Source organism: Mesocricetus auratus, unplaced genomic scaffold, assembly GCF_017639785.1.
Source record: "Mesocricetus auratus isolate SY011 unplaced genomic scaffold, BCM_Maur_2.0 Super-Scaffold_4256, whole genome shotgun sequence".
Classification (NCBI taxonomy): Eukaryota; Metazoa; Chordata; class Mammalia; order Rodentia; family Cricetidae; genus Mesocricetus; species Mesocricetus auratus.
In genome coordinates, this window is record NW_024429182.1 from 45,489,852 (window position 1) to 45,513,634 (window position 23,783).

At 38.8% G+C, this 23,783-nt stretch overlaps 1 protein-coding gene across 7 annotated transcripts in view; it reads left to right on the top strand.

The window, feature by feature from the left end:
- Positions 1 to 23,783, top strand: part of Tle4 (TLE family member 4, transcriptional corepressor) — a 133,633-nt gene that overhangs the window by 97,068 nt on the left and 12,782 nt on the right. For 3 of the 7 annotated variants that reach the window (XM_013116700.3, XM_013116705.3, XM_013116718.3), the window contains 7 exons: positions 6,896 to 6,985; positions 18,765 to 18,884; positions 19,735 to 19,788; positions 20,195 to 20,347; positions 21,489 to 21,621; positions 21,951 to 22,144; positions 22,629 to 22,705. In XM_013116700.3, the coding sequence (XP_012972154.1) occupies positions 6,896 to 6,985; positions 18,765 to 18,884; positions 19,735 to 19,788; positions 20,195 to 20,347; positions 21,489 to 21,621; positions 21,951 to 22,144; positions 22,629 to 22,705 (821 nt within the window). The remainder of the gene's footprint in view (positions 1 to 6,895; positions 6,986 to 18,764; positions 18,885 to 19,734; positions 19,789 to 20,194; positions 20,348 to 21,488; positions 21,622 to 21,950; positions 22,145 to 22,628; positions 22,706 to 23,783) is intronic. The other 4 variants (XM_005063783.4, XM_005063782.4, XM_013116734.3 and 1 more) reach the window with 2 other exon arrangements.

Below are 23,783 nucleotides of genomic sequence, written 5' to 3' on the forward strand. Positions count from 1 at the left end.
TCTGTGGTGGTGATGGTGTCTCAGTATGTTGCCATGCTGCCCTTAAGCTTGCTGTCTTCCTTATCTTTTCTGCTTCAGCCTCCCAAGTGGCAGAGATATAGGCCTGAGCCATACTCTCTGAGTAATAAGAAACTAGATGGTTTCTTTAGGTCTTCCCAGATAAAGGTGGGACTTAGCCTATCCTATTGAGTGGAGCACATTGGAACTATGAGCTTTATTCCTGTTGAGAAGGCCTATCCTACGCAGTTATCTTTATATTCTTGTATCCCCATCTCTTTACACTCTATATCAAAAGAAAAGTCAAGGACAGTATGAATTTGGAGTTTGAGAAGACCTTGATTGCAGTTCTTGTTTTATAACTTGTCTGATTCCCCACCCTCTTTCTGGTGTTAATCTTTTGTTTTGGGGCTGAACTAAACTCACTACTTGAAGTAACTCATAATTATTTTTTTAAGATTTATTTTTATTTTATGTACATTGGTCACTCCCCTGCCTATATGAGGGTGTCAGATCCCTTGGAACTAGAGTTACAGACTGCCATGTGGGTGTTGGGAATTGAACCTGGATTCTCTAGAAGAGCAGCCAGTGCTCTTACCTGCCAAGCAAACTCTGTATGTAGCCCAGTAATACATATTAGACTCTACCTTCTAGTGCATCCTCCTTGTGGCTGTTTGCCCATAGTAGTGGTTACTTATAGCTGTCCATGTAACTGTAGTGGGATGTCTCAATCCTCTTGCTCATGTGACATTTTGGGCCATTTAATTACAGTACGTTAGATGATGTGCTTTGCTGCAGAATAATTAAACTGCAGTGTGGATAATTTTGGATTATTTTGAAAAATATGCCTATAGTACAGTTTGAGCTTGTAAGCAGAAGTAGTTAGTTCTTCTAAGGTAATGCCTTTTACAGAATTATTTCTTTATTACTGTTTAGTTGCATTGAAGTCAACAGTGAACACCAAGACTTTGATGTTTTATATGATATTCTTCACCACTACACTAATGAAGTTAATTAGTGGGGAAGAATGCCATATAAAACATCAAAGTCTTGATGTTTAATCACAACTTTAAAGTCTTAGACTCTTCAAGTGCCAAACATATTTCAATTGGCTGAAGGAAGGGCGAAGATTCTGTTTCCCTTCTCTGGCCTTCAAAGCTTTCCCAGATTCTTTTCTGGTTGACATTTGGTACTTGAGCCTAAATACTAATCTAGACAAGCTAAAGTGGCATGTGGAGGACAAAAATAAACATCCTACAAACTATAATCTAGTCTCGTTGAGATCTTCAGTTTCAACAAAAGGCAGTCATAAATTCTCCTTTAGAGTATTAATGAGAAATGTAACTGGTTTAATAATGGGTTGTATTACCTTGTTTTCTGTTGTCATAAGGTGTATTTAAAAAGAAAAAGATTTTATTGGCTCACAGTTTTAAGAGACTGAACATCTAATTGGGGTGGGTCCATTTGCTGGCCTCTGGTGTGAGCCTCATTTGACATGATAATGGCATGAATATACATGTGATGCTGTGGGAAACTAGAGGGATTCTGGGCTGCAGGGACTATAATAATCCCTTTTGAAGGTAACTCCCTCTGTGTTCCCTTGTTACCTTGCAATAAGCCTCATCTCTTGATGGTCCCACCACCTTTCAAAGAACAAGGATATACTTAGCTCATCTCTGGGTCACCGTGGGCTTTTGTTCTCCAGAACTCTCCAGTGTGGTCACATTAGAGCCACTTCATTTTTCTGTACTTCAACCTTTCAGCTAAGAAATCCTATGTTTATGTGTACTGATTGTGAGTGAAGGCTCCACAAAATTGTCAGAATTCCTAAATGACTAGTAGGTTATTCCACTCCAGAATATCCTTCCCTCCCTCCCCTCCCTCCCTCCCTCCCTCCCTCCCTCCCTCCCTCCCTCCCTCCCTCCTTTCCTTTTCTTTCATCATGAGGTTTTACAATAGCAATAATGTAATTCAGATAAGCAATTATTGTAATTAACCTTGAAGATAAGTGTCCTTGGCTTTTACCACAGTTTGCTTAAATCCTGAGGATGGCCAATTATCTCGTAATACCCACTTCATTGAGATTTTTAATTATCACATTCAAAATATATCCCTTTGTCAGCATTGTAGAATTACACACAGGAATGTTACATTCAGGCATTCAAAAGTGGGTTAAGAGTGCACTTTATTTCAGGACAGGGTTGCAGTTGAAGTTTTTATTCCTCACAGCTCTGATCTATGATTTTGGAATTTGCGATTTCTTATCTGGTGATCATTATGGAATGATTGGCTGCAGGGTGAGAAAGTCTACAATCTCCTTGAGCTAATTGTGTTCTTGCAGAGGTCCCTAAGGTGAGGTCTGGTGCCAATGGGTATGCAGTTCCAGTTGATTAGTCATTCTAATTGATAGCAATCAGTAGTGGCTTGCCATTAGCTGACTCTGCCTTAGGTCAGAGGTTGTCAATTGTGGAATCACTCAGGAGCTTTATAAATATAATTGCTCTGGGACAGGGACAGGGTGTCCCCTCTCCCTCTCCTCCACTCCTCCTCTTCCTTATATTTTCTCTTTCCTTATGTGCAGCAGTGGTTGAGAGTAGTTGTAAGCCATTTGGCTGGTTTTTGTGTGTGTGTGTGTGTGTGTGTGTGTGTGTGTGTGTGTGTGTGTGTGTGTGTGTGTTTCTTGTACTTCTCTGATAAATACAAGGATGCTGTTTGTCACATGCCTTACATGGTCCTATAAGCCCTGTGAGGTTAGGAGTATTCTCTTGTGGTACCTAAGACTCCTTTCTGAATTAAGAAACTGATTTCAGTTTTATGTACACATGCATACTTCTAAATGGAGCCATTTAACTATGATTCTGACATCCTTCTCTGATTCATCCTTTTCTCATCACAATTGCTCTGTGATGCAGTGCTGGATAACTGACAGTTGTGGATTGGTTCCTGTTTCAAGCCACTAAGATGACCTTATATAATTTCATTCAGAACGTTGCTATTTTAACATGAATTAACATGCATACAAAATTTATATTGTATATTTATAGTTGTTCCTATTTTTAATTGCAAAGGCTGGGTGTAAAAAATTTCTGTTCATGGGGCTTTCAAAATTCTTACTCTAGTTCAGTTGAGAAGGGGGCAGATGGGAATGATTGAGAATTCAGACGATTTCCAAACTCTTGGGCTCATTTTCAAAACTGGAGTACCTTTGCTGCCTACCAGTGGCATGTAGAATAAAATGCTGACCTTACTGTGGCCTGGTGGACCTGCACAGTTTATCACCACCCTACTTTCTATACTGTCCTCTAAGGCATTCCCCACTCTGCCCTCCATGTCTTCAAGTTCTACCCTCTGATTTATCTCTTTTGTAGCAGAATGTTCACACTCATTGTTAATTTATCTTATCGATAACATAGGCTATGTCCCCTATTTAAGGTCCTTTGCCTGTTCTTCCTGTATTCTTAGTGTCTTGGACGTGGCATTGAGCAGGGCTTGGCAGCAACATATAAGCTTTGCAAGGTGGTGCAGCTGCCTGTCCCCTACCATTGTACTTGATTTCTTGTTGGAGTCATTTCTGGACGTGCATGTTTCTGTCACTATGAGTCGGGGTTGTTTTAGAGGCATATTTAACTTAAATTCTACAGATTGGGGAGAAGGCAGAACTCCAAGCACCAAGCTAAGTGTTTAGCTAGAAGCAGAGTTGAGAGCATGCTTCTGCTGTTTACATCTGGAGAACTAAAGAGTTAGCTTTACCTTCTTTCCATACTTCAAAGTAGATCTCTCAGCTTCCAAATGCCCAGAGTGCGTTCTTGGCTAGGGCTTGGCCTGTGCATTTTAGGGCAAGTTCCAGAAGTAAGCAGAGAAGGGGGACAGAATACCTTCCACTTCATGTAGTTATTGCAAGAAATTGTCATTGGCTGCCTTAATTTAGTCCATAAACTGGGTAGTTTAAACAATAGAACTATACCTCTTGAAGTTCAGAAGGCTCAGAAGTCTTGTTCAAGGTACCTCCCATTAAGAGTCTTTACTAATGGCCCATTCTGGAGTCATAAACAGCACCTGACTGTGTCCTTCATATTTATGGGAAGAGCAGATGCTTGCTCTAGCTGTTTTATAAGCTCACTCCTTCAACTCATAATCTAATCCCCTTTCAGAGGCACCAAATACAAACTCATTGGGCTTTAGGTGTCAACTTAGGAGTTATATTTGAACATAAACATTCAGACTGTAGCTGGTAATCATTGTAGGGCATAAACTCTTATCTCTGTTAGGCAGCTTTGAAAGTAGAAGTAACCTAGAAGGGTTGCCTGACACAGAATCACATACTGGTAAATGCTAAACCTAAAACTGAAACCAGAGTTCACATTGCATCATGTACTTCTTCCTAGAGATTCTATGCCATGAAAAGCTGGTGTCTTATTCCCCTTCACTCCCCAAGTATCTAACATGTTGCCAACATTCACCTCAAGGTGTAGCTGGTATCTTAGCACAAGCCTCTTTAATCAGATCCTTTCCATTATTAGCTAGGATTAAAGTTCTACACTGAATCCTTTTGTCCCTATGCTCTAGCAACTAATGTCCTTTCCTTCCCACTGTCTTCCCAGTAGATAGAAGTGTGGTCATCTATTGTTTATGATTTATTAAAGCTTGCCTAAGGATCAAGAAAGCAAAGTCTGTCACAAGCCATAGAAGCCAAGCACATATCTTTACTCCCAGCAGCCAAAAGCTAGGAGATGGTGTTACACACCTTTAACCCTAGGACTCAGGATTTAGAGGTTAATGGATCTATTTGAGTTTACGGCCAGCCAGGGATACATGAGATTGAATCAGTCTAAAAGAGTAACAGATCACATGCCTTTAATCCTAATATTAAGGAAGTATATATGACAGAAGCAAGGTCTCAGTTGAGGCATTCATTGTCCAGCCATGCTGAGGAGAGGCAGCAGTTTGAGACTTAGTAAAGAGCTGGTACATGGATCAGCCCTTTCAGCCTGAGCTAGAGGTGAGAGTCGGTTGCTTTGCTTTTCTGAATCCTCAGTCAAGCATTAATAAATAATATATCACTACATAAAAGGCAGTGAGTATCTGTTTTGGAAAACTTTCATCAGTGGCCCAAATGACTGATGTGTCACTTTTTTTTTAATCCTTTGTCCTTGGAGACATTCTTAAAAGCCCTAGACTGGAATATTCTGAAACAGGTCACTGTTCCTAAGATACTATAAACCGCATGCCAGATCAAAGGCCATTTGTCTTATTAATGGAGAGCTGCCTTATGATGGGATGTTTATACACATATGTGCATATATGAAAAGAGTAGAGCACAGAAGCAATACCTGGGTTGCAAATTACTTATATTCATTCGTTTGCTTAGCAAACACAGTATTGTCCTTGCACTACAAAGTGAAGTCCATTGAACCATTTTAGTTTAATAGCAAAAGTGTACCCCTGTACTAGTGTTCTTTCTTTTTAGTAAAATGGTGATTGATCAAATAATATTCATTTCATGTCTCCATATTACAAAAATATTTTCTTCTAGTCCATTCTCAGCATGTTGCTATTACGGCACCAATTAGCTCAATGCTGAATTGCAGTTAGTTCTATTCAGTTCTGTTTACTGAATAGCACTGTAGTGATTAAATGTCATAGGGTACAGCAAATATACAAAAGTAATTAACCCAGAAAGGACATGTTAGAATAAAGGTCAATAGCCTCTTTAGCCCGTAGTACCAACAGCAAGACTAAGTATTGACAGAGGTGTTGCTGGTAGTTCTGGAGAAAAGGGGTAGGCGTGGGGGTCATATGGGTAGAGGGAGAGTATTCACACTGGTCTTCTATGGTAAGTAGAATAGGATGCTAAGATTTTTCTCATCAGATTGTAACAGCTCTCTACTTATTGTTTGGGAAGAAGGTAAGACAGTAAACTGCAGTTTTTACTTGCCTGTCAACATTTCAGCACTGGTTAGTGCCAAGCTCTGTTTTTGGTTTAACCAGCGTAATCTTTTTAAAAATTAAGATATATAATTACATCACTTTATTTCTTCCCTTTTCTTCCAAGTCCCTCCTACGCTTTCCATGTACCCACACCTCAACCCTTAAATTTATAGCTTCTTTCCTGTTTGTTTTTTGTTATATATATGTACATGTATGTATGTGCTACACAGATAATATAAATACAACCGACTGAGTCTGGTTTTTGTTGTTTGTGGGTATATGGTAACCAGAGTAATCTTGACTCAGCCTTTCTTCCAGAGTTTTATACTCATTGAAACTCTGGATCTGCAAATGTACCTGTCATACAAAGCTATTGCTTAAAGTCTTTTCTCTTTAAACCTTTGCACATATATCTAAGTACTTTCATCCCCCTATATTTGAGTCACCATCAATCACAGTTAATATTAATCCATTGTTTTTTACACACTAAATTTTTGTATAACAGCAGGTAGTCGATAACGTTTAAAAAATCAACCAATAGGAAGCTTTTTCTTATAAGTATTGCATCTTTCTGTCTTACAGTTAGCTTTTTTTTTTGTATGTGATGATTTAACTGCCCAAGGTGGGGGGGTGAGAGAGGATTTTTTTTTTCCTTTTAGGTATAAGCGATAGGAAGAAATTCCTAGGGATTGTTATTTTCTAAATCATCAGAGGAAAGCTACTGGTGTCTGTAATCTTCCTGTGGTGAGTCTCTCAGACATGATTCCTTGAGATCTCACCTTTTCACTAGTCAATTTTCAGTTTATAAAAAAAAGGGGGGGGTGGGACTTCTCCCTGGCCATGGATAGCTACTGACCACATGATGAGCAACAGGGATGAAGCTAACTGAAAATGGCCCCTCTCTTGCCAGAAATGTATCTCTTTTAGAATAATGAAGGAAATTGGTGGCCTTGGTATGTTTCTTCAACAGCATTCACCATATATGCAGTCAGAGGCAAGGCTGGCACAGACCCTGAAGGAAGACCTGCACCCTAGATTGGTGGAGTTGCAACAGAGAAAGGTATCACTTTGGATTCACCTCTACCCAATACCACATACATCTATTTCAGTTTTATGTTTCCTGTTGTTTCCTCTTAACACCTTTTCAGCCTAATCAGAAAATTGTCACTCTCTCACTTTGAAAATCACCACTTTTGAAAGCCTTTCTCCTCTGGTGTACTTACACAAACTCCCACCCACTCTGCTTCACAGACACACAACTTTTGAGACCACAGAAGTGATTATATTGAATGTCAAGAATTCAAAAGACTAGTACCAAACAGTATATGCTTGCTCCATATGTATAATTCCATAATCTAGATAATGAAAATTACACGTGACTGACTGAGAGCGTACTCCGTGCTCCTTTGCTCAACAGCTAGCTGTAATTGAGGCAATGGTGCAGATGCCAGGAGAGGACATGAGGGACTGAGCTCAGACTCACAGGGGGTCCTGGTCTGGCATCATAGGTGGAGAACCTTTCAGAATATGACAATTGGCTGATACAGAAAAACTGAAAAGTACCTAGCCACACAAACCAGAATAGAAAATCCTTGGCAGTACTTACACCAAACTTTGGAGTGAAAAGACTTGAGTGTCTATGAAAGAAACATCCAGATGAAAATGGAGAAAGTAGACAGGGACTATTATACCTGTACTATCATAGTGCTGGGAAGTTACAGTATTAATGGGTGTTTATTTCTCTTGTGGCTTTGAAAACTTGGATTTGTGTTGCCTAATATGGTAGCTACAAGCCACACACATCTTTCAAGCAACAGAACTATAAGTGTAAACTGCAAACCACCCTTTGAAAGTGTAGCACTAATGAAGAGAGATTGTAAACTATCTCAAATGTTCATATTGCTTAGGTATTGATATGGTATTTTTATGTCTGAGTTGTAAATGTAATTAAAATTAATTTTAGGGTTTCTTTTACATTTAATACTGTGGCTACTAGAAAATAAATGCATGTATGACTATATTACATTTATATTGACAATTTTCTATTCTGAGAAACAAGTCACTGTTTGTTGAAAATCTAATCAGCTGTAATCATTGAAAACTAGCCATTCTGTCCCAACATAAAGACCAGAGGTTCAGATTAACAATCTTAAGACTACTAGGCAGTTTATCTTTAAATTTCTTGATTGTTATTCCTTCTCTATTCCTATAGAAATGCTATCAGATATTATGTAGGACATTTGTATGAATAGAATATATGTGAAGTTCTTTGGAGTTAGCACTCAAATAGATTTTAGCCTTCCAAATAGATTAAAATAGTTTACTAGAGAAACATGAAAACACCAAGGTAAGGACCTTAATACATTAAGATATGGTTTGCCTAAGTGCTAAGTCACTACCTTGCTTTAATTCTTTCAAACATCTGTTGGAATTATAGTGATATTTTCACACACACACACACACACACACACACACACACACACACACACACACACACACCAGAACATAGCACAAGCTAGTTCATAAGTAATTCACTATATCAGAAATCTTGCCACTTTGGTTTTTAAAACAGCTAAATTTATATATCCCATTGGGTGAGAGTAAGTACTGTTGATAATATGTCAGTAAGTAAGAGTAGTGTAGGTTATATCTTACATATTTTTATTCTTCCAAAAGAAAATGGCCACTATGTATAACTAATTAGTGCAGAGTTCATATATAAATATTTTAAGTATTTTGTTGATGAGGGCAAGGATTTCTTGGGGAAAACAAAAGCATATGGCTGTATTAAACTTTGCACACCTGAAGACCATTGAATTGAAGGACACAGAATTGACTGGAAGATTAAACATTTATGTGCAGTACAAAGATGTATGTGCTTAGCAAACATTACAGTTTCTGTTAAAATTGTGATAATCAAGATGAACTTGTTCCCACACTCACACACACATGCCCTGCACCAATGCTTTCTTGTGTGGCCCACAACATGGACCACATACAGGGTAACTGACAAGTGAGGAAAGCTTAGTCACCTGTTTAAGAATCAAGCCCATATCTTTGGCATCAAAATGTCATGTTCTTGCCCCTGAACTTGCCAGAAAAAAATAACTGTATTTAATGAAATTTCTGGTACAGAGCCAACAGCTTTATTCCAGGAAGAGGAAATAACAGTCAAGAAACCTCAAGAGAACATTAAGGTGGTGTTCTAATTTAAAATCAATTGTATTGATACCTTATAAATTATTAGGGCATTTTATCCTGACCAAGTAATGCATAATGCCGACCACAAAAACAAAACACAAGTGACTAAGTATCATAGTGCTGTCTTTCTACTTCATAAAGGAAAACAATACATATATGTTTCATATTCTAAATGCTTTGGCTTCTGATGGGAGAGCAAGCTGTAGAATTCGTTTATCTATTTTTTTTTACTTCATATATATTCAGTAAATCCTTGTTTAGTGAGCCCATAAGTGAGTGAAGACTGTACAGTAGTTTCCACCAAAGAGGACTGGCTCTTCATACAGGCTTATTATAATAGATGCTAAGTCCTGTGCTCGCAATGTGAGCTCTTCAGTCCTTTCTGACACATTAATGTCCACACTCACCCCACCTGCTAGGAAATGAAACTTTCAAGAATTTTAGTAAGTTGTCCTAGGTAGTAAAGAAGTGATGCAGGCCAGTCTTGAACCCAGTGCTATCTGACTTTATGTCAACTGGAGTGTGAAAACTGAGGGTGCTTGCTCAGAATCATTTACCAGACTGTTAGTTTCTCTGGTTTGACGTTATTTTGATTATACACAGCAGGTTGTCTTGACCCAGTTTTTTTTACTAGAAGAGAAAAAGAAAACAACAATAACAAAAAAATTTAGGAGTGTGTCCTTCAAGAAATGCTACAAAGATAGACTTCTAGACTTCATTATATGAAGATTGTATTAAATATTTTTTAACAAGGGCAGATCTTCAAAAAGTTCCAGTCATTTTTGAAGGTGAGTTTTGATTTATGTTAATTTGGAAAAGCAAATTCTGTGAGATTGTCTCGAGTATGCATTTTATGACATCCTTAATCAAGCAGGTCATTTAAATAAAAGTCTTGGTGTAATGAGCAGTAAACCAACACCAGTGACTGACTCAGAGCTTTGCCACAGTCAATAGCAGTATGCTCTGAATTTTAGTTTATTTACATAAATCTGCATGTAATATGAATTGCCGTATGAGACTTACGAATTTTGACCAAATGATTTTCATTTTTACGTGTTAAATTTTTCACAACTGAGGTTTATTCATTTGCTCTCTGGGAATATGAATATTTCAGGTTAATATTAGTCAATAGAAATAATCAATCAAATACTACTGGGATACGGTACCATGTTAGTTTGGTGCACGTAAATTTATTGGGCTGTCAACTTTATTTCCAAACCTGGAGTATTCACTTCATTGTTGAGACACAGCAAAACCATGACTTTCTGGGTTCAGGGGCTGGAGGAGATGACTCAGAGGTTGAGAGCACTTACTGCTTTGAAAAGGATCTGATTACAGTTCCCAACACCCAAATGACAGCTTAAAGTCATTCATAATTCCACTTCCAGGGCATTCATGACACCAGGCATGCCCTCAGTGTGCATACAGACCTTCAGGCAAAAGACTAATGCTTGTAAAATAAAAATAAGTCTTTTTAAAGAAAGTAAGTCACTATTGTTTGCTCTTGGTGTAGGATGCATCTTCAGCTTGTCTAAGAGGCTGCAGAGAAAATGTTGATTTGGGTCTTTGGTTTAGCATCAGTAAAGGACCTGTGGGAATCTTGGCCTTCCTGGCTTCTCTGAACTTACCATGACCACCCATCCATACTAAGGGTTGAGAGTTTTGAAACTACATTTCCGTTAGAGTAACAGTGTAATAACCTCATGGTTATTGTTGATAATTAAAGATGCCTAGAAAACAAAGCAAACTTTAATCAGATTTTCATGGTGCCCCTTTTCTCTTCATTACCCCTATTTTCCTGTCTAAAAACTGAGTTACTCTTTAATACCTAGTAGATATGAAGGCAACATCCATGTCCAGTGAGTTTTAGGCATTTTTTTCCAGGTTTGTTTGTTTGGTCAGGGCACACATGTGCCACAAAGTATGCATGGAGGTCAGAGGAGAAGGAGGAGTCCTGTCTCACCTTCCACTCTGGGTTCCAGATAATAAACTCAGGTTGTCAGGTTTAGTGGCAAGTACCTTTACCTGTTGAACAATCTTGCCAACACAAATTTTCAGGGTCCTTTATCTTAGATGTCCATTCAAATATTAGCATATTATTTTTGCTTCTATTCTGTAAGTGGGCAGGGATGTCTAAGCATAGCAATAGAAAGCAGAATTAGTTTGGTGGACATTTGAAATCAAATTAGAAAATCCCATGTGAATATGGTATTTATAGTCTCTTCTCTGTTGTGTAGAATCAGAATTTTTCTATGATTGTTGAAAAGTATGTTTTGGTTAATTGAAACCCTGTAACATGGGCCTTTGGAATATCTATGTTGAGGGGGAAGTACTATAAAATGCCTAGAGTAGTCCCCACATAGACCTCTCTTTCCCAAGAGTGCACAGTATGCAGTGCATTATCAGCATTACTGTCATTGAGAGGCTAGGCTGTGTGTCTAAGACTATTTCCTGAGCTTTATATAATTTGTTTTCGTTCATCCTCAAAGCAGCCTAGAGTGGATGAAGATAGTATCTTGTTATCCCAAACTACAAAGAGAATGAATGAGGCTAAATACCATTCCTGGGGCTACAGAACTGTTAAATAGAAGACTCCATACTGTCTGACTCCAGAGGTGCTCCCTGTTATTAAAATTAGCTAATTATATTAATCCGACTTTCTTTGGAGAATGCTTTATACAACTCTTTCATACATGCTGTCTTCATTCTGTGTGGGCCACCCATTTCAAGTTGATGGAAGTATTAGTTCTACAGCTGATATGGCAACAGCCTCAGTAAAATCTAAGATGAATTTCAAAATGAGATCTAGAAATTTTTCCTTTTTGAAAAAGCCTATCTTATAATACTAGGAGTATCTGTAAAGTACATTTGTGCTGCCAGTATAATTAGGGTTTTCATGGGAAACATAAAATTTTGTATTATTTTTCCCTTGGAGTCTCTTTGTAAACCCCCCCCCTTGTTTTTTACTTTAAACACATCATTTTGTTTCTTTTCTTGGTAAAAATGGATTTTTTAATGCATAACTTTACAAAGCATTAGCATCCAGAGTATTTTTGACTTCTAAATTGATCTGCTTCTATGACTACCCATGTGTAACATATTGCTTATATTATGATAAATTACAATGAAAATACTTTTCTGAATGAGTCTAAATGTTTAGATTTATACAGTGCTATAATGGAGTTCCAGTAACTATCTTAAGTAGTAAGCTAAGGAAAAACCAACCTAACTAAGGTTTTATAATAATCAAAGAGATGGGAAAATAAACTTTTCTAGCAAAGGCATGACTGTCTTTGTTATCATTTAAGTCTCTCCATTCCCACGCTCAGAAAAGACTCAAGTGCCCATCCAATAGCAAAGTGGTAGACTTCTAAACTGTATGGTGAGAACCCATGCCAAGACAGTTTGACTCTAGAGCAGTTATGTTATTAGTGTGTCACTGTTTAGCTTAACATTAATATTAGGGTGTCATTGTTTAGCTTAACCTTTAACTGTCAATTATAATTACTTTATTATTTTACTACCAAAATCAAATATGTAACACTGTTCTATAGTAAAATTATGACAAGGGTCTGAAGAGAGGGTACCCCAGTGGAATTCAAATCCCCAAAACCCACATATAATCATAGTGAGCATGGTGACCCCTCTGTAATCCCAACATTCAAGAGCAAAACACCCTGTTTGTAGAGCTAGTTGCCTAGCAAAAATGGTTGGCTCTGAGTTCAGCAACAAACCCTGCCTAAATAAATGGAAAGGAAGACACCCAGCATCAAACACTGCATGCATGCACACATGTGTGCAAATTTACGTACATATATGGCTCTCTCTCTGTCTCTGTCTCTCTCTGTCTCTGTCTGTCTCTGTCTCTCTCTCTGTCTCTCTCTCTCTCACACACACACACACACACACACACACACACACACTCGAAAGAAAACTGTCCAAATAAGAGATAGCAACCTTAAGAAAAAAAGCTATTTGATTTTATGTGTGAAAATAAATAAGCACTAAGACTAAATAGGTGTGGGGCAGTGTTGGTGAAAGGCCAGTATTGGGGTATGCCTTTCATCCCAGCACTTGGGAGGCAGAGGTAGCCAGGTCTCTATGAGTTTAATGCCAGCCTCATCTACAGAGCTAGTTCCAGGAGAGTCAAGGCTACACAGAGAAACTCTGTCTCACAAATCAAGACAAAAAGAGTAAACAAGCACATGTTTTAGCATGAATTTTTGAGAATACATCCATTATTGTTTACAAATTGTTTTTTTCTTTTGAGTAAAGTTGAAATAACTGAAAGTAGAGAGTTGAGCTCAGATAGCATTAACCACACACACAAATTCTTCTGTAAAATACTGCATTAGTAGGAGAAGGCATCTCATTGGTAAAGGAATAAGATAAAGAAAGGGGGAAACTCCCTTTTACAGTTCCAAGACACCCTAGCACATTTTACTCAAATGATATCCTGTGAATGAAGTTCATTGTATCTAACAAGTTTTTTTAAATAATGTTTTTGTTCTTTGGGAATTTCATATGCTATATTTTCATCATGTTCTGTCCCTACCCCCACTCCTCAGATCCACCTCTACCTCCCCAGTCGCCCACATGCCCTTTTTGTATGCATGCTGTTGTGGTTGCTGTGAATTCCCATGTACATCTTGCCCTGCTATGTCCAAAAAAACAGTTTCCTTTATGTCTATCAGCCTCCCCATCCAATAGATCCCTGAACCTTAAAGGGGTAGGATGTGATACAGATGTTCCATTTAGGTTTGAGCACACCAGAGTCTCGCTGTCTGCATATTAACCAGTTAGTTGTAAGCCTGTTCATTGCCACCTCCTTTGCTGAGAATTGAGAGATTTTGCTGACCTATGAGTATAGCAATAAGGGATTAAGAGTCATCTTAATGCTATGTGCATTTTAGAAGAATATTAATATATTCTTCTGCAGGGCCTATGACCTAGCCACAGGCTCTTAGCCTCATTGGTAGTACCACACTAAGTTCCATCTTACAGAATAGACCCTAAGTGTAATCAGAAAGTGGTTGGTTACTCCCATAACAATCATGCCACTATTGCACCAGTGGCCCTGGCAACACAAGTAATTAATCATTGTAGCTTACAGAGTTTTCAGGTGAGTACAACTGATGATTACATTTCTCCTCCAGTAGTATACATTGTACCCTCCAGCCCTATGAAAGCTAGCCAGTAGAGATGAACTTTCCAATTGAGTATCTGCTTGATTTCATCTTTTTTTTTTTTTTTTTTTTTTTGCTGTTTTAGATTTTAAAAAAGAGTTTATTTTGAAGCCGTATATGAGTGACCAAAGTCTGGGAACATAGATTTAAGTTATCCCCGATCCATGTTCCAAAGTAGAAGCAGTTTCTCATAGCTTTCAAAGTAACATAAGAAAGACAGTCATCAATTGCAGCACATTTAAATACATTGATGGAAACACCAGACAGGCAAGTTAAAGCAAAGTAGGGAGGTCTTTACTATAGGCCTCAGAGGCTATCAGATCACATGTTTAGTTTTTTGGGTGGGGGGTATCCGTACATTCCAAAGGGTTTACTTCATCGTCATAAAGATGTTAGCTCAACACAGAGGAAGGCAATAAATGACTATTAGGAAGGTGCAGATGGCCCAAGATAACTGGCTATGGATGAAAAGTGGTCCAACCCTCCACAGTCACTGAAGTTGCAGTTAGCCGATCTGCCTGAAGAAGGCTCTGGAAGGTGAAGCTTCCTTCAGACAACTTTTGTTTGTATGTCTCATGCATGCCAGACAGATGCTGTGTCACTGAACTTCATCCCTTACCTTTGCTGTTCTATTCTGAGACATTTTAAATGGTAGCTAAACTTGATACGTGAGTGGAGACACTGGAGCTAGCTGGGGTTTGTAGGGCATGACAGTTAAACCATAGCCACCATGTGCCTGTGAGGGAATGGAGGCCACCATTACTGCAACATGCACACAAACTTCAGAGGTATTAAAATTTGAAGAAAGTGTGTGTGAGAATTGCTGGCACGTTCAATATAGCACTATGAGCTCAAGATACATTTTACATCGTGTCCATACCCAAGAAGCTAGTATTTTCCTTAATGCCAGAGGATGATTTACCTACTCCCCATTCAGTAATTCAGTAGCACCAGAATAGGGGACATATTTCTGTTTCCACAGTACATCTTTATCCTTTTTTTTTTTTCAATAAATTTTTTATTTAAATTAGAAACAGGCTTGCTTCACATGTTGATCCCAGCTTTCTCTCCCACCCCTCCTCCCGTGCACCTCTACTAGCCTCCCCAATCTCCCACACCATTCCTCAGGGAGGGTAAGGCCCTCCGTGAGGGATCTCTAAAGTCTGTCACTTCATCCGGGGCAGGGCCTAGGCCCTCCCCCATGTATCCAGGCTGAGAGAGGTTCCCTCCATATGGAATGGGCTCCCAAAGATCATTCGTATGCTATGTTATGGTAAACACTGATCTGCTACCCAATGCCCCAGAGATTGCCGAGTCCTCCTCCACCACTTTCAGGGGGTTCTGGATCAGTCCCATGCTGGCCTTACAGCCATCAGTCTGGGGTCCAAGAGCTCCCCCTTGTCAGGTCTGCTATCTCTGTGGGTTACACCAGCATAGTCTTGACCCCTTGGCTCATCACTCCTTCCTCTCTGTCACTGGGTTCCAGGAGTTGAATTCAGTGTTTAGCTGTGGGTATCTGCCTCTGCTTCCATCAGTTACTGGGTGAAGGTTCTAGAATGACATATAAGGTAGTCGTCAATCTCATTATCAGGGAAGCCCAGTTAAGGTAGCCTCTCCACTATTGCTTAGTTTGCCAGTTGGTGTTGTCATCCTTGTAGATCTCTGGAAATCCCACTAGGGTTAGCTGTCTCCTCAGACCTAACTGGGAGGTTCCCAAGAGAGATATGCAAGATATCCCAGAGAAGGGGAATGAAGCATGATCTATGAGCAGATTGGGAGCATGGGGGAAAGAGAGAGGGAACCGGAAAAAAAAAAAAACATGGGGAGAAGAGGAGAAGAGAGGAGAGGAAGAAATGGGGGAGCAGTAAGGTTGAGTCAGGGGAAGAATGGAGGAGACCAGGATGAGAGATACTATAATAGGGACAGTAATTTCATCATATTCTATGACTCAAGTATGTGGTCTCGTTAGCAATAGGGTGTTACTGTCATTTTCTGGATGGTAACCAAGAGCAGTGGCAATAACTTGTAATGCTTAGTTGTCTATGGGATTCCATTGGCCAACAACTCAAAGAGGCAATTCATTCCTTGTTTTTATTTGGTAGTGGTATCTTGTTGAGGTATTTCCCCCCTGTTTTAATGTACATCTATTTAAGCCCTTTTTTATATGTATATAGTTTAGGAAGCTCCTATGTTATGTCTTTAAAAGACCTTCAGGTATTATCTCTTCCCAGATTTCCTCTTCTACCCTTCCCCTCTACCTCTAGCCAATTTATTTATGTCAGGGGTTTTGAACCAGATTGAAATGCATGTTCAGGGGTCATTTGGAATTTTTTTATGTTTAAAAGCATTCCTGGCCAGTTCTATGCTGCCCACCTCAGAGGGGCCACAGTCTGAAGTAGGAAGTGGTTTTGTAAACAAGGAGTAGTCTACTTAGTCCACATGCTGCATTCAATGAATGAACAGCATATTAAGGGAACACCGGTAAGGGAGTAACTAATTCTGCTTGGAAGCATCTGAGGAAGCTTTGAAAACTCACCTTAAAAGTTGGTTTTTATGCTGGAAAGGGATTTTAAAAAATACGGAGCCAAAGGACACTTCTGTAATCCCATAGTGAAAGGCTACAGATACTGTGAAAATAATTGACTTCTGAGGAACATGCTCAGTGCACTAATGGGGTTCAGGGCAGGGCCAGGACTGTGGATTGGAGCTTGTAGTAGGGGCTTTGGAGCACAGTCAAACTCAAGAGTTCAGATATCTTTCCTAAGGCTGTAGGAAACCAGTTGTCCTTTTCAAAGAAGAATAAGGATAGATGGCTGAATCTATTTTGGGGAAATAGGAAATTCCAGAAGTATGGAGAATGTAATAAGGGTGATAACTAGATAAGAAGTTCTGGTTGGAAACCATTGGTCTTCGTGTGACTTCAGTTGGCTATAAACCATATTAAATTGGGTTTGGTAAGAGTAAGAAACAAAAACATAAAGTTTTATGGCTTAGAAATAAACTGTAACTGTAGATAGACCTAGTCTCCTTTTAACATTTTTTGGGAGCTGGTGATTTAGCTAAATGGTAGAGAGTATTTGCCATGTGGGAGGTCCTGGGTTAGATCCCTATCACCATAATAACAAAAATCAAAAAATGACTTGACTGGTGTGGTTTGTTTTAGTCTTTGTCCTTACTGAATAACGCTGAGAGTTTTTTTCTGTCATTTAGTCCTAAATTAGGGTGGGTTGATGTGAAGTGTATATGTGAAGGTTAGGGAACAACTTAAGGTATTGATCCTTGCCTTTCGCATTTTTGGAAAAAGGTCTTTTCTTGTGTGCTGCTGTGTACAGTGGGCCACTCACTGCCTTCTGACCTGGGATTTTCTTGCCTCTACCTTCCATCTCCCTATAGAAAGGCTGAAGTTACTGGCACATGCTGTTCCGTCCAGATTCACATGGGGTTTTAGAGAGGATCATTGAAGCCACTGAACCATCTCCCTATAGGGCCCATGGCGTTGATAGATTCTTGTGGGCAGTTTTAATTTTCACTTTTCCATTCATAGTTTTAAACTACCATACATATTTTCACTTTTCCATTCATAGTTTTAAACTACCATACATGTGCTCAGTAATCAGCCAACTTTCATAGCAGAGAATTTCTTGGGCTTCAAATCTTGTCACCAATGTAGGGACACCTCAAGTTAAGTGCCTGTTGAACAAAACAGACATGAAGTCTGTGGCCTGAGCCTAAGGCACATAGCCCCTTAGTGTGGTCTCCTGAGGCATGAACCCACTTCCTCTGCTCTGGCCACAGTGAGTTTACAGATTCCGGAAACAAAATGAGTTGGCTTATGAAGAACATGCAGAAATAGAGTTGATGTTTAAAGGGATTTTTTTTCCAGGCTGTACATGTAGGCTGAGCAAAATAACTCTGTGATTATTTATGATCCATATATCACATGACCACCACATTTGGTTGTTCATATCCTTAATAATTATTTTCTCTTTTTAATTTTTTAATCAAAAAAATATCGGTTATCCTTTAAGCTCAACTGTATTCAGTTTATCTGTGGACATTTCGAATACTTTTTGTCAGCCAGTAAATTTTATAAAACAAAACTGGCTTGTTTTTCTCTGGGTACTGTTTCTTGTGTTTCCTCCCTTCCCCAACTCTGTGAAAGTCTTAAGCAGCATGCTTGGCGATGCCTAAGACCAGATCTACTGTTTGGAGTGTGTATTCAACCTGCAGTCCTTTTTATTCTCTCTTATACTCATCTTTCTGCTTTGTCTTTCTTTTTGCTCCATTTCTTTCCCTCTTTACTTCTGTCTTTCTCCTTTCATCTCCTCTTCCGTCTCCTGTCTCCTCCTAACTTCCCAGGCATGTACTACAGAACACACAAGAAAAAAAATTGTTTATTTGCTCTCCTAAGTGAATGACCTTTATCAAACCTGCTTCTATTTCTAATTCCAGAGCTCCTCAGTATCCCCATCAGCCAGTTTCCGGGGTTCTGAGAAACACAGGAACTCTACAGACTATTCATCAGAGAGCAAAAAACAGAAAACAGAAGAAAAGGAAATTGCAGCTCGCTATGTAAGTTCATCCACCTTTGCTTTGAAGAGGCCAGTTTGTCTTGTTCTTTATCACTTGGTAATTTTAACCATTATCTGCCAATTCTAGAACATAGGATAACAATATCCTTTAAGAGATTATTTTATTAGCATGGTATTTATAGGTGTATCGAAAGGTATCTCCATCGAGTGTATGTTTATGTGCACAAACGTGTGTGTGTACTGTGTATGCATTGTATACTTGACCACAGTGCTTTCCTATAATGACTAATCTAGGGTCTGGGTATACTAGATTATTATTTATATCAGGGTAGTTTATTTCTAGAATTTTATTTGCTTAGTCATCCAGAATGTCTTTCATGTGAATTAGAGGTCTTTTTCTTCTAGTGTCTGGACAGGTTCCATATGAGAAGGGAGTGTACTGGGTAGGAACTGTGGAGACAGGTATTGGTTGTTCTGCTTCCCATCAGCTGGTTCCTTGCAGGACTGCAGGCTTCACAAGAAGCTAAAACTTTGGATTTTTACCTCACAGTGTAACCATGCAATTGACTTTCTCAGTTTTTTTAGATGCTGCTAGACCAAACCATGCCCAACCACACTTGTATTCTGTTTAGGTTGGTGTGAAAGTTTGTGTTCTGTGTTTTAGAGTACTAAGCAACTGTTGTACTCCATATTTCAAATGGAATAACTTCCTAGCTCATAACATCAACATGAAGATTAAAGAAGAGTACACTGTAAAATGTTTTAAGTAAGTCTGTTTGGTACAGTTTTCATCATATAAGGAGCTAGTGTGGGCACATACATGTAGCTGAAACTAGTGTTGCTTGATTTTTACTGGGGGGTAAAGATAATGCCTTCTCAATTCTCTGCAGGACAGTGATGGTGAGAAGAGTGATGACAACTTAGTGGTTGATGTGTCCAATGAGGTATGTTTGTGACTTGCTGCACTTCCTGCTGTGCTGCTCTGCAGCTGGAACAAAGGCTAGTGTCTTACTTTTGAGAAACTATTCTGTCTTTATACAATGCTGGGCCCTTTCAGAAGTCCTGCCCCTTCCTTTTCCGCCACAAGAAATTCACAGGTGTCAGTGGTCACCCTACTGATTATATTGATGCTCCTTGCATTAATAGACTTTTTGATTTTTGTTTTTGTTTAGAATCTGGCCTCAGTACCAGGTGTTTGGTTTCCTTTAGCAATTTAAGTTAATTTTGTTATCTTTTTCAAAATATTTTGTACTTTTAAGCAAGCTATTAAGTGCTTTCAGTTAGAAGACTTCCCCAGTCAAGGATCTCAGTGCTGTGAGTCAGTTAAGTCTTAAATTTTTTTCTTTGTAGGACCCATCATCCCCTCGAGGAAGCCCAGCACATTCCCCAAGGGAGAATGGACTGGACAAGACGCGCCTCCTCAAGAAAGACGCCCCCATCAGCCCCGCCTCTGTTGCATCTTCCAGCAGTACTCCTTCCTCCAAATCCAAAGAGCTTAGCCTTGTAAGTTACCCCATCCTTACCAGAATTGCCACTTCCAATGTAGTTGTTGGATTGTAATTTTTCGGTTTTTGTATATTTCATGTTTTTCTGTAGGGCTTGGATTTCCAATTGATATATGTGTGTTTCAGATATAAGTTTAATTAGAAAAGATGTTTTGGAGCAGAAGGGTTTACTAAATAAATTGATGGTATTTACTTCCTGAGTCTTTCTGTAAGTGTAAGAGAGAAACTATGAATGAAAAAAGAGAGAAAAACATCTTAGTAAAGTTGAAAACAACACGTTGGAGTTAGGGAGGTGGTCTTATTACCTGTGGTTTGTGGTGAACTTGGTTTGGGTTTCGCTGTCATTTTGTTACTGGTTGCATTTGAATTGCTAAGCTATACACAGCTACGATAATTTTAGCTTCTGCCTCAGAAGTTTCCTATCACTTTAAAAGTCTGTTTTGACTCAACACAAATGCCAAATTTAACTTCCTACTAGTTAAGACTCTGTCCCTATACCTCTTCGTGTGTCTGTGGAGTTGATTGCATTTGTGGGTAGCAAATCCTTTTTTTTTTAAACCTCATTGCTTATTTTCATTTCTAAAAAGCCTTACATAGTTCAGGGACCTTTTGAATTCACAACTAAAGGGAGATTCTTCAGTTTATGTGCAGATACAGAATATATGTATATGTAAGATGGATAGAAAGCTTGATGAAGGTTTGTGATCAACCCCCCTTGTCTTTTCTTCTGGAACTCTGGTTGTCTCTTCAAGGCCTCTCCTTTCTTCATGGATTCTATGAAGATTCGTGTGTGGGTGTTTTCTGAGAGGATCAATCAGATAGGGAACTTAGGATGTGAACAGTTTGTTGGGAGCCTGACATAACCATGGCCACCAGCATGTGACCCACATTCAAGATGTGTGGTTGGTGAATTTCTTTGGCCTCTGACTGAGATTAGGTTCCTAGAAACAATCTCAGGTCAGCTTCAGTTCATATCTTCCTAAACTCTGCCTCCTTAGTTCTTTGCCAGCTATTTATAATCTATGTAAGATATGAGAAGCTGAAGAAACTATTTAATTTCTTTTTTTGTTTTGTTTTGTGTTCTGTTTTTAACTCTTAAAATTATGTTCTCCTGGCTGATAAACTCCATCTCTTATTAGAATGAAAAATCCACTACTCCCGTTTCAAAGTCCAGCACTCCTACTCCACGAACTGACGCACCTACCCCTGGCAGTAACTCTACTCCCGGATTGAGGCCTGTACCTGGAAAGCCACCAGGTGTGGACCCCTTAGGTTAGTAAGGGGGGAAATGTTGTATATTTATTTATACTTCTGTTTTAAAAAGATTTTAAGTGACTAAAGTAATACAGTCTGTTAAAAGTAGTGATGACCAGCGCTGACTGTTAGACAAGGTAAGTATTCCAAACAAAGCATGTGGCCCCAACCATATCTAGCCCGTGTTAAACTGTTCAGAACAATGGGATGGATTATTGAACCATGCCAAAGGCTTGAATGATTTTGAGAACAGTAAAAGGAGTTCATTTGAGTTATGGGTTGTATTATTAATAATCAAGTGAACAATGTGCTACTATAGTTTTCTGTGTTCTTGATTTTCTCTTTAGCATCCAGCCTGAGAACCCCAATGGCTGTACCTTGTCCATATCCAACCCCCTTTGGGATTGTGCCCCATGCTGGGATGAATGGGGAACTGACCAGCCCTGGAGCTGCTTATGCTGGACTACACAACATCTCCCCCCAGATGAGTGCAGCTGCTGCAGCAGCTGCAGCAGCAGCAGCCTATGGAAGATCACCCGTGGTATGTTTACCTGCTTTTACAGATTAGAGTTTGGGAACACACAGCATTGTCATGGATTCTTTTTAATATAGTTTATATAATACAAGGTATTTATCAAAGAATCTGAGTGTTTCTTTATAAATTAAGATACATGGGTTATATCTTGATTATTTTCTTTGGGAAGATGAGAAAGTTTATGTTAATGATTTCTTAAAATATAGTATTCTTTTTGACGTTTTAAACTACAAAATTGGACCACAATTAGAGTAAATATGGAAAGTTTTCTGTAATAAGCTTCAGTCAACAGTAGTCTAATTTTCTTGCATTCTCCAGTCCTCAATAAACAAACATTAAATCTAAGCATCCTGTTACATTATCAATAAATACTTCTGCAGATATCTCTAAAATCTTAATTTCAAATGACCTATTTTCCAAAGCTTCAGGTGTCATATTGTGCAGGTTATATAGTAAGTGTGAATCTGTTTTGTTTTGCATGCAATTTTAGGTGGGGTTTGATCCACACCATCATATGCGTGTATCAGCAATACCTCCAAACTTGACAGGCATTCCAGGAGGAAAACCGTGAGTACCTTTGTCCCTTTGGATTCATTCTACCAAGCTCTAGTCCTTGCTTGACTTGGAATTTGGGCATTGCTGAATAGTAATAGGGCTTCATAGTATTTTTCATTTTCTCTTAGCAAAAGACAAGGCATAAGGTGGAGTTTGGTGTTTACAGTTTAAAATCAAGCCTTCATATAAAAATTAAGTTGTGAAGGCAGCTCTGGCAGTCAGGGCTTTTCCATGTCTGTTGCAGATTTTAAGGCAGTTGTTCAGAAAGTGTGATGTTTATATGTAAACTTAGATGATTAGAATTTGAACATGTAGAGAACAGACACGATAAGCTTCAAAAAAAAAATCAGGACAGTCTTCTGCTCAGTTCTATTTCCAGAAAAGGTAGTTTGCTCATTTGGCTTCTTTACTGTGAGCTGAGCATTTGGAATGTCTGTTCACACTCCTAGAGTGATAACAGACCAAGTACAACACACCTCTTTTAGCCTCTTTTTCTATATTCAAATATCACCACATCCCATTCCACATTCTTGGTTTCAGTATACTTGCACTCTTTTTTTATTTCTCACTACCTAAACACAGTTCTAATTAGATCAGTCTTCAAAGAAAACTTTTAAGGTAAGTATTTAGCTCCTGAAAGGAAGGAAGGAGCCAACCCTGACTTTTTTTTTCTTCCTTATGAAACACCCTTGCACACACAAACACATGAGTCTTTGACATCTTTTGTGGACCTGTACCTACCATGCATATGCTGCATCCCCAGTCTTTACTATCCAGACTCCCTCTCCCAAAAGCTCTCCTGGCTGCTTGTCTGTCTGGTATTTATTCTCACTGGACTGGTACTTATTCTCATTTGGGCTGGTAGTAGAGAGGGGTACCATCATACCCAGCTTTTGAATGCTTACTGGTAACCATTGTCTTATCTTAAATACAAGTTCTGTAGTAACCATTGTCTTAACTTAAATACAAGTTCTGTAAAAGCAAAACAGGTTTTTTTTAAATTTTGTGTTGTTTTGCTTTTAATATAATGTTCAGAAATGCATTGATTCACAATTGTGGGGTTGAGATGACCCAGTTGGTATCAGTTGAC